Genomic DNA, 14,073 nt, shown 5'->3' on the forward strand with positions numbered 1-14,073 from the left:
CCCCTGCAGTCAGGGGAGCCCTCCCTGATATGGGGTCAGGACGCCTCGAGGCCGGGAGGCGTGGGCGGGTCCCTCCCCAGAGGGACCTGCGCCTCCTCCAGGGGACCAGCCCTGAAGCTCCTCGGGAAGTTCTACCCTGAGGAGGCTCACCTGCACTGACAGCCCTCCACGGCTAGGAAAGCAAGGCATGGAGGGTGCTATGGCGAGGGCGGGGGCAGGACCGAATCTAGAATCTTCCTCCTCACCCCAGGGATAAGACGCCCTGCTCTACAGATGCGGCAGCAAGGCTGGGGAAGGGCTGGTCCTGGTCAGGCGACGAACAGCCAAGCAGGGACTCGAGCTCAAGGCTCCCCAGTGCCCTCCGGCCCCAAATAGCTCTGTGCAGGCAGGTCCGCCGCTGATGGCCCAGAGTCCAACTTACTTGAAGGCACTGGGGTCCCCATGTATCTTGTAGTTGTCGGCGCTGATCTGTGTGATGACCCTGGTCACAGCGATGAGGATGCCGACATTGACCTGCACGAGGAGAGCAATGGGCCACAAGGTGAGCCTGTGGCCACAGAGCCCCGATCCCCCCAGACGGCTGCCCAAGCCACCCCCGGGTTCCGAGCCAGGAGATAGTGTCTCTGCAGAAACCTGGCCCACAGGGTCCCTGAGCATTTTCTCTGTCCTTGCCACACGCAGCAGCACCCTCTGGGAGCACATCTGTGCGCGTGAGGAAGTTCTGAACCCAGGGGCACAGCAAGGCCAGGCCTGGGGCTCAGAGCTCACTTCGGCGTTGCTCACTCGGTAAGTCCACGCGCCACGGCCTTGAGCCCTTGCTGCCCGCCCGAGGGGAAACTCCTGACACCCACAGCGCGAACAGATCATTGCAAGGGTGAGAAACTGTATCCACGAAGCCGCTTGCACACAGCCAGCCTCTTACTCCCTGGCCCCGGCAGGCCAGCGGCTGTGTCGTCCACGGAGGCCACGGCACAGGGGACTGCACCGGCACAGGGGCTGCTCCCCCAGGGTCAGTGGAGCAGGGGGTGGGGCTGGGGGGCTTCTCTGAAGAGGTTTCGGCACAAACTGTTCCTCTGAGGGCAGCTCTCCGGGGCCCTGACCGAGCCCGGAAAGGCAGGAGGCAGCAAGGGGAAGTGAGAGCCCGGATTTCCTTCTGCAGCCGCTGGATTCAGAGCTGTGCTGTGGCTGGGACGCCCTCTGCCCTTGGAAACCTCCGGAGATCAATGAAAGTCACCGAGGAGTCCAGCTCCAGGCTAAAATCCTAGGTGCACCTTCAGGCCCGATCACGGGCAAAGACAAGGCATTCCCTGGCAGACCTCCCGGGAGACGCGGCCCTCCCCACCCCAGCCCGGAGCCCCGGAGAGCCAGCTGGTGCTGCAGGGTGGCAGGCGGGGCCCGGGGGCTCCCACCCTGCTGGCCGGGCCCGCGAGCAGGTCTGCATGCCCAGCCCAGGCACCTGCATCCTCACGGGGGCCCCGGCCTGAGGCGCCGCGGACACCACCTCACAAGCAGCCGTGCAGACGCATCCCCGTAAACTCTCTGCTCTTCCACGGTGGCTCCTCTCAGCCTCCCTCCTCGCAGCCACCTGTCCCCATGGCTCCATGTCCGAGCACCGGCGCAGGGGCCGGCACCCTCCCCCTCAGCCCCTGCCTGCTCCCCTGCCAGGACAGTGCCCTGCGGGGTCGGCTCCGTGTCCTCGCTGACGCCTCAACCCCAGGCAGCTCAGTCCCTGGCTTCGGACCCACGTCACCTGCCTCCTCTCCCTCCTGCACAGCAAGGATCCTCACCGCATCCCCCAGCGCCAGGGAGGAGGGAAGAAGTCAACGGGGTGATGTCCCCCGCAGCGAGCCCTCCTCCCCGCCCCGCCAGCCGTGCACAACCGCCAGAAAAGCCCACTCAGCGCCGCGGAGAAAGGGTGGGCAGAGCAAGGCCCCGGGGGGTGGGGACTGTGCTCCAGACCACGGCTGCTCCCCGAAGTCCACGTGCCGCTCAGCTCGGAGAGCCACAGGCCTTCACCTCTGACCGGGCACCTGCCACTCCCAGCGACCAGAGGGCAGGGACACCAGGAGCCCCCTTCCCCCCACCCAGAGATTTGGTTATTTTCTGGACTAAATGCTTTTCGGCTTTACGCTTGTGGGGGAAGCGTGGAGTTCCGACGATGATTCCTGCAGGATTTCCTGTGCATTTTGAGGGGAGGTTCCCGCTGGTCCCGTCCGCCGCCCTGCAGGCCTATCCCCTCGACTCGGCAATTCACATTTCGGGTCCCTTGCGCCCAGGGCAAAGCTGAGGTCTTTCTGGAATAACACAGGCTGGAGACCATGTGACTGACCACAGTGGGTGGCAGGTCTGGGGGCGCCCAGTCTGCGGGGGGACCACGGACCGGGCCGTTCTTCCCACACTCATAAAGCCTGAGTCCAACACACATCGTGTGAGAAAGGCCCCGGGCCCGTGTACGTGCAAACGTGTATTCACATTTGGCTCTCCCAGCATAAAGCCCGAGGATACACGAGTGATTAGCTCGGGCGTCTGCTGGAGGCGGCGGAGGCGGAGGCTGAGAAGGAGAGCTGAACGGATGGTACATTAAACTTTTCTTTCCGGTTCCCACACGAGGGTTAAAATTCCAGAACCACGTTACCCCTCGTCCGTTGCACCTACATGACCCAAGGCCTCTACCCCCGAAGGGAAAATTGGGGCTACACAGACGGTGCCTGACTGCGGGCCCCGTCGCCTCCTGACCTCTGCCAGGAGGTGTGGCGACCGCGGTGAAGCCGCGGCCATTTCCGACAGCTGCCGTCTCTGTGAAGATTTCTGGGGGTTCGTTCCTCCCATCTCCCTCTCCCCACCGGGCTCTGAGGGCTTCCCTCCAGCAAGCACTCTCCGTGCCTCGGGATGATAGTGCTGCCTGCCTGCAGAGCAGGAGAGGGGCCCGGGGAACCCCAACCCCGCGACCCCGCCGCCTCATTCCGGGAAAGGCTGTGCTGGGAACCAAAAAGCCCTAGTGTTTGGGGGACATCCAGAGCAGAAGCGGGCCTGCCCCCTTACCCTGGCCGTCCATGGGGTGGAGGCTGGGGAAGGGGGAGGCCGGGGTGGGGAGGCCCATGCACCTCGGACACTGGTTGTTTCGTTAACCAGCATCCCCGTGACAACTGCCAGCAGGTCACTCTGACAGAGGCCGGAGGAATAGTTCGTGGGCCGCATTTCAGCAGAAATGGGGAGGGAAAGGAGCTGCACTCAGGGTCACGTGACCACGGGAGGCGGAAAGGGCTGCTCGGGGCTCTGGGGTTTGCACCGTGTCCTGCTCCCGGACCTCGTGAGAAGCCGCAGGGGTGCATGCCACAACTCATAGGGAAAGCACTACACAGACACACACAGGAGACACGGTGGTGTGAGTCCACGGCTGCTTGCCTGTCCCTATGGACATCTGTGACCGGCACTCTAACCCTGTGGCATCTGGGCATCTATGAGACCCAGCTGTCCCGACTTCTCCTCAGAGGAGTCTCTCTCTTGCCTTGTGAGGCCTGCACAGAACAAGGCCCTGGGGGACTCTGCCACCCACGGGGTTCCCAAGCAGGCGTCCAGACCCAGTGGCTCCTAAGACACCTGCTGGTCCCACAGGCCACCCACACTCAGCCTGCCTGCAGCCGTCTGGGGAACGGCAGCCACTTCCCTTCCCGACTGGGGGACAGTGTGTGTGGTGACAGGATGGCTGTGGCTCACTTCTGCCCTTTGCTCCCCAGCTCAAGGCCCCAGGGACCCTTCACTGTCCCCGAGAGTCCAGCCCTAGCAAGACCAATCGCACCAGAACATGTAGAAACCACCCATCCCAACCCAAACAGACACTCTCAAAAACGTGTTCCAAACTGGCAAGCACCGGCGGGCGCTTTTAGCCACACAGGCTGTCAGAGCCTCTATGCCCGAGTGGGAGCCCGCCCCAGGGAGCCATGGCTCCGTGCCCCCAAGCCCCATGGAGCCCCAGGGACAGGGGACGGCCCTGGATTTGCAGGCTCCGTCATACATCCCCGAGTTACCTCCTGCAGCTTAAGCCATTCCCTGGAGAACACTGGCCCTGCTCAGAGCCCCTCGTTTGTGCAATGGTGGGGGGACCTCGGATCCACCGCCCCAGGCCCTCCCCGACCTCTCGGCCCTTCCAGAACAGGTGTGAGATCTTCTCCGGCTGGGCATGCCCCGCCCTGCTTCATGCTCAGCCCGGTCAGGCTCCTCAGAAGCTCCGGTCCCCCAGAAAGCTCTTCCGTCCACGGTCCATCCCTCGAGGTTGTCCCAGCCTCCCAGAGTGGCAGCCCCGACGTGGGAGCCCAAGGCCACCACCACAGGTCCCTGAGCTGCTCCCGCCCACCCTGAGGCCCCATTGTCCACCCGGAACAGGGCTGGGTGGCCATGTTACTGGCTCCTCTGGTCTCACCACAGACCCAGCCACACACAGCCAGGCTGCCACACGTCCCAGGTACCCTCACACAAGATCTCCAGACGCCTGAAGCTAGTCCCGCATCCCAAGGGCGATACAACAGCAGCAATGAAGCTGCCGGGCACGCGGGACGCGTCTGCGGGCGGGCCGCCGCTCCGTCTGCAGGCTGGAGGCAAACACAGCGTCCCTTCTCTCCTTCCACCCTGCGTCCAGCACCAGGATGGGCGCACCTTCTTTCTCCCCTGGCTCCCCAAACGGCCCTCGCACCCTCTCTCTCCTCCCCCGGGACCCCGGCCTGAGGCAGGCTCTTGATCCCTCCGTGCTGGATCTCAGCAGCATCTCCCCATGGGCCCTCCCTGCCCCTACCCCGGCCCTCACCTGCCTATTCAGGACGTGTCCCCCCGACCCTCTCCCTCCCTTGGGGAGAGGCTGTCCCAGGCTCATGCACAGAGGACTCTGGGGAGACGGCAACCAGAATGGCTTCTAGTACCTCCATTCCTACAGCTTCTCCTGTGCAGGGAGGCCTGGGGGCCGGTGGGGGGGGGGCACGACTGGGAGGACCAGAGCCTGCGGCATGCAGGACAAGTGCTCCCAGCAGCACCTGCTGCTCCCCCTGGATACAGGAGGACTGGGAGTTGGGGACAAGATGTGTACATGTGGGTCAGCTGTGCCCCTCCCCTCACAGAGGTACCTGGGGAGCACAGAGGCCAGAGCTGTGGCCAGGCTCTGGCTTACAGAGGATGGCACAGCCCTGGCCACCTGCGGTCCTATACAAAGGGTCCAAGGGTGGACACCAGGCCTCGCTCCCCCCCACCCTCTGCTCTCTTGCCGGCACCTCCACGGGCTACCTGTCCCCAAAGCCAGAGAGCAGGAGCCTGGCCCAGAAAGAGGGAACCAGGTGAATGATGCGGGACCACAGGGTTGCGGTGTGGGGCGGGCGCCGCCCACTGTCACTCTTGCCCCGGTACACAGCGGTGATACCATCGTGGTGCCCCAAGCTCTGTCCCTCTGGAAAGCCCTCGCTTTCGCACCGCCCCACCAATGCAAGGCTTGAGCACTGTGTGCGCAGGATTTTAACGAGGCAGGAACTAACAGATCCTCAAGCTTCTTCCCTCACTTTCACTTCTAATTAACCACCAGGGCCCACAGCCTCGGCTGGTGCCAGCGAACTTGGAACAAAGTCAAATGGGCTTTCAAATCAGCAGCTGGGACGAGAACCAGGGTGAGAGAAGGGAAGGTGTGGAATTTATGAGAGCCCGGCCATGCCGGGCCAAGCAGTCCGCGTCCCTGCGGACTGCCCTCAGCGGTCACCTGGCCTCGGGCGGCAGACGGGGGAGCGATGGGGGGCGACGGACGGGGTGGTGAGTGAGGACACTGAAGCGACGGGCATCCGGGAGGTGTCCCTCTCCTTCCCTGTCAACACCGGTGCCCCAGCCAAGGCAGGACTTCACATCCTTATGGGCGGCAGCTGAGAGCCAGTGCCATGGCCTAGGGGACCACCCCAGGGTGCGTGGAAGGCACGTCCTGGGGTCCCAGCAGAAGTAGTACATGTGGAGAGCCTGTCCGGGGGGTGCCGAGGCAGGGCTGCACACGGAGAGCCTATCAAGGGTCCCAGCATGGGAGGGTGCACCTGGAGTGCGTCCAGGGTTCTGGCCCCCACAGCACGTGTTCTGGCGTCCCACCTGGGGTCCTGGAGATTATAGATGTGGATTTGCTGAGGGGAGGGGACAGAAAGGGTGTGGGCAGGCCCTTCTGTGGGCCGCCCCTTCCTGGTAACAGTGCTCAGCACCACTGGGGAGAGATGCCCCGATGGGATGGCAGAGACAGGCCATCCCTGACCAGGCCTCATGGCCCCGGCACCGATCCTGGCACAAGAGCACCGGCATCATGCTCCTCCCCAGCTCCCCAAGGCTGCCTGCAGACCTCCCAGCTCTGGCCCCCGAGCAGTCAGGTGACACTGGCCTGGCCAGTCATCTGCTTCCATCCCCAGTGACTGGCTCTGGGACAGACATGTGACCCACAGCAGCCAATCAGAACTGCTCCAGGACTTCCCCGGGGACAGTTTCCCTCCTCGCTCTGTTCCGCACACTTAGAGGACACATGTCCCCGCCAGACAGAGTGTGCCTCAGACGCAGCCAGCCCACAGGCAATGGGCCAGGGGGCAAGCAAGAGACACCTGCTGACATCCCGAGTGCCTGACCCCCAGTGCTTCCCAGGACTGAGCCTTCCCTATCTACCGGGCACTGATTGGTGTTTTGTTAGTTCAGTTAGCCAACATATATGCTACCTGCGGAGAATTCCCCCGGTCTGTGTCCCTGGGGAGGAGGGGGAGGGGAAGAGTGACAGGAGGAAGACATCCACACTAAGGCCGCTGCCCGCCCCCCACCCCGGCCCCCCAGGCCGGGATTTGGTCATTCTACCGCCCTGTCGCCTTGGGCTGCCACTCCACGGAACAGCAAGTACCATCTCTCCGGCAGTTACTCCCGGCGCAGGCGGCGACACTTCACGGAAAAGGACTTTCACATCTTAGGAGAAGGATGGTCCTACATCGAGCCTTTGTCATCAATGCTGACTTTATAGGCGATCCCCCAGGAGGACACCAGGGAACCCTCCTCCAAGGAACCCCAGGGACTTGGCCCACAGGGCCCAGCCCGCACGACCTCGCGGCCACACCTGGTGTCCCCTGAGTTGGGAAGAAGCAGAGCCCTGGGCCCAGACCTGATGGAGAGGGGCTCCCTGGCACCTCCCGGGGCCCCTGCCACCTGTGCGCCGCCCCTCCTGTGCCAACCACACCCCAGTTTTCTCCTAACTTCCTCCCGGACTTGGAATCCACCTGCTCCAGTCCCAGGGTTAGCCCAGCCACCCACGCCCGGCCTATCAGAGCATTCCCCGCCTCCACGCCCAGGAGAGCTGGCCAATCAGAGCATTTCTCTCCTCCACGCCCAGGAGGGCTGGCCAATCAGAGCACTCCCCTCCTCCAGCTGCAGCGAGGGGCCATAATGGGCAACATTCCAAGCCAGGCCCATCAGAAAGGATGAAACTTAACCCAGGGCTTTCGTGGGAAATGTAGGAGGAGCAATAGCTAGAAAAGCAAAGGCTGTCTTTAGAATTTTGTGATATTCCAGAGCTCTTTACAGTCAGCGCCCCCCCACCTCGGGTCATAGGGGACCCCCGGCATCCAAGGATGGCGCCCCCGGCCAGAAGTGGGAGCCCCCACCCCTTGCGGCAGCCTCTCTTGGGCCCTGGGCCCAGCAGAGCACCCGGCAGGCCGGCCTGAGAGCTCACTGGCCCTTCGGGTGGCATTCTCGTCCCCCGTGATGTCGGGAACTCTATGGGTTGCTTCCCAGACATGCATGACCGTCCCTGCTGCAGCAGCGGTGGCAGGGTGAGAGCGAGACCCGGGAGGGAAGACCCCACCGGCACACACTGCCCCTCGAAGGCTGTGTGCACCTGCACCTCCCACGTGCCATCTGGGGACTAGAGCCCTGCATCACATGCCGGGGTAGGGGTGCTGTGACAGGCTATGGATAGGGTCGCAGGGCCCACAACGCCCAACCCCTCTGCTCCCACAAGCAGGGACTTACCACAATGATGCACAGTGCAGGGGCCACGAAGGCCCAGACAGCACCACTGGTGATGGACAGCCAGCAGCTGTGGATGGAAGCAAAGCGTGAGGTCCATACCACTTTCCTCTGCGCAGAACAGTTGCCAAACCAGTATCTTTTTCCACTCCGTGGCCTATCTGAGCAGCCAGGGTAACACTGTTCACCCCCACAGATATCTCCGCATCCTTCCCACCATGATTTCTGCCTCTCGTTCTTGGGGTGAATGTTCCAGGTGCTTGTCTGCCCCCCTTCCTCCCCTGACACCTCTAGGACCAGGACACACAAAATGCCTGTGACAGGGGATGGCATCTGTGAGATGCTCATTGGGCCCTGCTCTGAGGAGGTGACCTTTCCAGGAAAGGCACCTGAGTGGCCCCGCTGCAAGGTGCGTGGCCAACCCGGGCTCCCAAAGGGGGCAACTGCACACCAGATGGCTGGGCTCCCCCACATTTCCTGAGAATTCTAAGTTGAGGGGGATTTTCCGCTCCCATCCTCTTGGGAAACAGTGAGCCCCCTGGACCTCTGCTTGAGGGGAGAGTGCCTGGGCTAAGCTGGGGCTGTTCCTGCCCCAGGGCCTTGGTGGGGCAGCCCCACAGAGACAGGCCGCACCCCCAGAACAACACGGGATGACAGGGCAGTGGCCCGGACACCCCCAACAGCAGTCTTTCCCTCCTGCCAAACACAAGGATGCGTCCCTTGACTTACTTTGTAATTGTTCCGTAGCTGTTCATAGCAGATGACACTGAAATGACACAGATCAGGAAAGGCAAACCTGTGGACAATGAGAGCAGGAAATCACGGCTGCTGGCTTTGGAACCCCGCATTCCTCAGTCATTCATTCCCCTGCCCCGGGGAATGAATGAACTGCGAGCGGAAGTGCTGAGATGGCCTCCAGGAGCCTCAGTCTACACCGAGGGCCAACTCACGCTCACGCTCACCCTCACCCTCCCATTCCCATGAGCGCCCGCACTCACATGCAGACCTCTGAACCCTATCCTCTCCCTGCTCCCCTGCCGTGGAAGGGGGCCTGGGCAAGGGCATCAGGGGACCTGTCCCCCTGCTGGCTGGCTCCTTGCAACCAGGCTGCCTTCTGCTCACTCCCAGAGCAGAGGCTGGGGGTGGTGAGCACACAGGAGTCCCCCTCCCCCTGCCCCGCCTTCGCTGAGCTTGTGGCCCCAGAGGAAGGAGAGGGAAGCCTGCCCCGGGCTGTGCCTGCACGCCTCCTGCGGCGGCTCCTGGCCTTTCTAGTTTCAGTCTGAACAGTCATGAACAGGAGTTTCCTGCACAGCTGGTCTATCTCTGATCTGCTGCTCTCACATCTAACTAGTTCAAATACATTACAGAAATCATCCACGCCTCCACAGAGGGGACCTACTGGCCTCTGGGGAGAGGCGGCCAGGCTGGGGGCTCTCACCGTGGCCTGCTGTCATATGAGTGCCCCACAGGTGAACATGAGAAGAGAGAAGGCAGACTTCTTCCTGGTGCTGCACGCCTAGGGCTCCTGCCTGGATGGACCCAGGGCCGCAGGAAGCGAGCCAGCTCCCTGGGACCCGACTCCAGCCCAGCAGCCCCTCCCTGGGACCCTCCATGTCCACAAATGTCACAGGGCATCCTCTCTGCCTGGCTCATTTGGTGTGGGAGGGTCACCTGGCATCTGAGATGGTGAGGGGCCTAGTGGGGGGAGCATTAAGCCCCGGGCACTGGCAGCCACCCAGCACCCCAATGGCACCACCGAGACACCCCGGTTTCACTGAGGAAGCACAGGCCGAGGGCCACCCTTGCTCTGGGTCCACAGAACAACAAGCAGGCACAGAGGCCCCATCCTGGTGGGTTCCAGAAGTTGTGGCAAGGACTGCTGGAGATGGGTTTCAAACTTGGTGGTCAAGGCCTACACACCCCTCCCCCAGTCCTGGCTCACGTCCACCGGGTCTGCGGCTGGCATCTTTGCTGCCTGGGGTAAAATGGAAGAGTCCAAGGTTCTTTTTCTGCATTCACAGCTCATTTGATCTCAAACGCAATGCTGGGGGCTCCCTACCATTTCTTCCTGTGTCCCTCTCCTGGTATCCCAGGTCACCCCATGGGGCAGTGGGAGAAGCGTCTGTCTGAGCAGAGGCAGCCCCTCTGTCTGCGGTCTCTGAGGCACATGGCCGAGCCCAGCACGTGACTAAGTGTGTACTCTTCTCTTTCTTAAAGGCTCATTTATTTATTTGAGAGAAAGGGAGAGAGGGTGCACCCGGAGTGGGGGAGGGGCAGAGGGAGAGAGCCCAACATGGGGCTCTATCCCAGGACCCTAAGATCACGACCTGAGCTAAAACCAAGAGTCAGATGCTCAGCAACTGAGTCGTCCAGGTGCCCCAGTGTGTGTGTTCTTAAGAAGAAATGTTTCGGAGGGGGAAGGATGAGGAGGCAGGTAGGAGCCAGTAGGAAAATCTTGGGCCCTGGGTCCATTCCCAGGGCACCCCAGACCCGCTCTGTGGCCTCAAGGAAGTCTCCACTCTGAGTCTCCACAGTCTCCCTGCAGAAACGGAGGGCCGAGCTCCCTGCTCCCCATCTGTGCTCTGGCCGCGTGTGTGAATGACGGGACGTTCCACGGCTCAGCTCAGTCCCTGTAATCACCTGCACTGTCGTTAGCCAACTCCAGTCCCTCTGCTGTGGCCGTCACCGCCACCTCCGGTCCCCGCAGCCGTGCGGGCACATGGCCTGCTTCTGTAGACAGTTCAGGGTCTGTCTGGCCCTGGCGCGTGGACACAAACTGCGTGGAGTTGAGGACGCGCTGTCTTTGGAAAGCGGTGGTGCTTCCCCAGCCCAGGGTGGGGCCGTGGGAGCCACCGGCCAGGACAGAGCAAAGAGCCCAGGGAGCGGGTACCAGGAAACCTGACACAGGGGCGGAGGCCTCACAAAGAAGGGCCGAGAGGAGGCTGGAGACAAGTGGCCTGCCCTCCTGCCCGAGGGCCAGTGCCACCTGCCACACTCTTCCAGATGCTTCTCTGGGCACGAGGGAGCCTACTAGGGTCCCGAGTGCGGACAGAAGTGAGTGTGCCTCTCCAGACTGAGGATTTCATTTCCAGTGTGAGGTCCTTCCGCGTCCTCCCCCTCCCCCAGCACCCAGCAGCGGTTCCAGGCAGCGACCCCTCCTCGTGGGGCGGCCACGAGCTCAGCCCCGCCCACAGCCATGGCCACCAGGGACACAGAAAAGGGAAGTAAAGGTGTGTGGCTTTACAGCAAACAGTGCTGAGTGGCTGCCTGACTGGCAACCCTGTGGCCCGGCACTGGCCCTGCTCCCTGGAGCGCCAAGCAGCCCAGGGAAGGGAAGCCGCCATGAGCCACGACCAAGGATGTGCCCGGGACGAGTGGGACCTCTGCAGAGAAAGCTGAACCCCTCACTTCTGAGTTGGCCATCAGAAACGCACATCTGCAGCGGGATGGGCAAACTCTCAGACATCCCTCCCAATCTCTCCTGTTCCCACGGGGACATTTCAGGGACAGGGATCACGGTTCACTCACCTTACGAGTCCAGCCTAGGGCCTGACATCTCGCAAAACCTCAAGGTATGTTCCTGATGTGATGCCTCCATCCCCCAACTCGGCTTCAAGGCCAGAGGCGGGCTCTGGAGGACAAGGCCTCTGTGCAAGAGGCACTCCCTGTGGGGTGGTCTCCCTGCGCCCGGGGTCAGCCTCCAGCTCCTTCCTCACTAGCCCCTGAAGGTTGAGAGGGCCCGGCTGCGTGCTGTCGTTACAGATGCCCAGAGTGAACTCTACCCAGTCAGACGGAGAGAGGCAGCTCCTGAGCCCTGAGGACATGCCCCGCGGGAAGGTGATGGGCCCGGCCCTGGGCTCCCCCCGCCGCAAACAGCAGCACCTGGGCCGCACACACACCCACCCACAAGGATGACGCCAGGGTGAGAAGCTACACAGTCCAGACTGTGCCGTCCAACAGGACTGTGAACTCGGGGTTCCCAGAGGGCTGCACTTTTCAAAAGATCCCTGTGATTTATATAAAATCTCAGAATATTTAAATACTGATCAAAATCTTCCATCTTTTTTCCTTTAATTCCGCTGACCGAATAAGAGCCCAGGCAGGCGCAGGCTGCAGGGGTGCTCACAGGCGGGTGGGGGGCGTCCTGGCCGCCATGGGCTGCTCCCTGCGCGGCCCCAGCAGTGGGGGGAAGGGAGGCGGCTGCAGAAGCCGGGAGGGTGCAGAACGTACAGCCCTCACCCCAGATACATTACATCGAGCAGCTCAAAGCAGAGTAAACGTGTTTATAGGCTCCCTGCGCAAGGGCTGTGCGAAGTAAACCCCTGTGAGGCGCACCAGGAACAAGCAGCAGGTCACCGGTGCTGCAGAAACGCTTCCTTGCAGATGCAGTCACGGCAGGGGTCAGTGACACGGCCGCTCTGCCCACGCTGACAGGAAGCAGGGACCCCTCGGGGTAGGGTGGGTAAGATGGAAGTTCACGGAGTCACGTCAGTGGGGAGGGGGCTTCCGGAATGAAGCCATGAGCGGCTCCATGGACGCACCGCTCAGTGAGACAACCCTCACTGGTGAAAATTAGCCTAGAGAAACCCCAACCATTGAAAATCTTTGCAAGTTTTCCTAAGGCCAGACAACAAATCAGGAAAAACTGACTCAAGAAAACCTACTAAATTTGGTAATACCAGTGGGTCCATGACTCGAGCATGACTCGCTCCACCCCAAAGAGACTGGCCTCCCCGCACTGGTCCCCCTGGAGCTACATATCTCACAGGGGTGGGCAGCCGGCTCCTTGTGGAAACCGTCCCAGGCAAGAGTGACAGAGATCCAAGCTCCCTTCCTCCGTCCAGCCGCAGCCCAGAGTGTGTGGGACCTGTCCCCACTGGGACTCGCGGAGAACACAGCCCTGACTGCCCTCCCCTAAGGGCACTCACAGGGCAGAGGCCCTACACTGCGAGAGGTGAGCTGCCCACCCCACGCAAGGCCATGCTCTGATGCTGGTGTGCTGTCCCCGACAAATGAGCCGCCGTCCCTGCCCCAGCTCCAGAGCGGTGCTTCCAGGACTCCTCCAGGTATGGGGGAAATAGACCATTAGCTCCGACAACTCCAGCGCACTCTCCATGGGAATGGATGTGATTTGGAAAAGCCTGTCCAAGCCCAAGAGTATCTGGCCTCTTGGAAGTATGTCTTAAGAAGCAAGATCACATCCCACCTACCCCTCCCGCCCCACTCCTTCCCCACCTACCCCATCCGATCCCATAGTAGTAGCGGTGCTTGCTGTCCTCCGAGCCAAAGACCTTGATCACCATGCTGTAGAGATGCAGCCCTTCCACCAGCATCCACGCGAAGGCGCTCAGGAAGAAGTAGTGCAGGAACATGGCCAACACCCGGCAGGGGACCTAGAATCAAAGACGCAGAGGGCCATCTCTCTGGGTGTGAGCCATGGGCGGTTCCTGGCATCCTGGGTCACGTGCCTCATCCCCCCCCCCCCCAAGGGCCGGGGCCCAAGCTCCCTTTCTAGTCCCCACAGTTTGGATGGGACCTGCGACTCTGGCACAGTGATTGGCTCAGGAGAGCACATCAGCATCTCCCTGCCCTTTGTACTGGGGACCTAGGAAGACTTAGAACCCCAGAAGGGTAAGGGCTAAAACTGAAGTGGCTTGGGGATGTGGTTTTAAACCCAGCTGGTGGGAAGGAGAAGCTGACTCATGCTTGCTCCCACCAGGAGAGGAGAGCGGTTCCGGGGAACAGAGCAGCAGAGGTGGGCGGTCCTCTACAGCAGGACTGGCTCAGGCTGGCCACGTGAGCAGACCGACCCAATGGGGTGGGCTCTGGGGAAGGGGCGGAGCCGCCAGGGAGCCAGACTTCGAGCTTGGGGCTTCGCAGACATGTGCGCCAGGCAGCTGCCAGTAGGTCCCTAAACCCGACCTGTGCCGGGTCTGGCGCGCAGAGCCCGTATCCACGTGGGGCCGGGAAGGGGGCGCCATGATGGGAGGGAGGAAAAATAATAATACGTTTAAATAACACCTTCAAGAACTAAAATAATGGGGCGCCTCGGTGGCTCAGTGGCTTAAA

The 14,073-nt window shown here is 62.0% G+C and overlaps 1 protein-coding gene across 2 annotated transcripts in view; it reads right to left on the reverse strand.

Annotated features, from left to right (window-relative positions):
- The window catches only part of ADGRD1 (adhesion G protein-coupled receptor D1), a 122,389-nt gene that overhangs the window by 8,843 nt on the left and 99,473 nt on the right, over positions 1–14,073 (reverse strand). For both annotated transcript variants that reach the window (XM_059408171.1, XM_059408172.1), the window contains 4 exons: positions 13,244–13,397; positions 8,734–8,800; positions 8,008–8,074; positions 422–513 (listed from right to left, as the gene is read on the reverse strand). In XM_059408171.1, the coding sequence (XP_059264154.1) occupies positions 422–513; positions 8,008–8,074; positions 8,734–8,800; positions 13,244–13,397 (380 nt within the window). The remainder of the gene's footprint in view (positions 1–421; positions 514–8,007; positions 8,075–8,733; positions 8,801–13,243; positions 13,398–14,073) is intronic.

This window comes from Mustela nigripes, chromosome 8 (genome assembly GCF_022355385.1).
Source record: "Mustela nigripes isolate SB6536 chromosome 8, MUSNIG.SB6536, whole genome shotgun sequence".
Lineage (NCBI taxonomy): Eukaryota > Metazoa > Chordata > Mammalia > Carnivora > Mustelidae > Mustela > Mustela nigripes.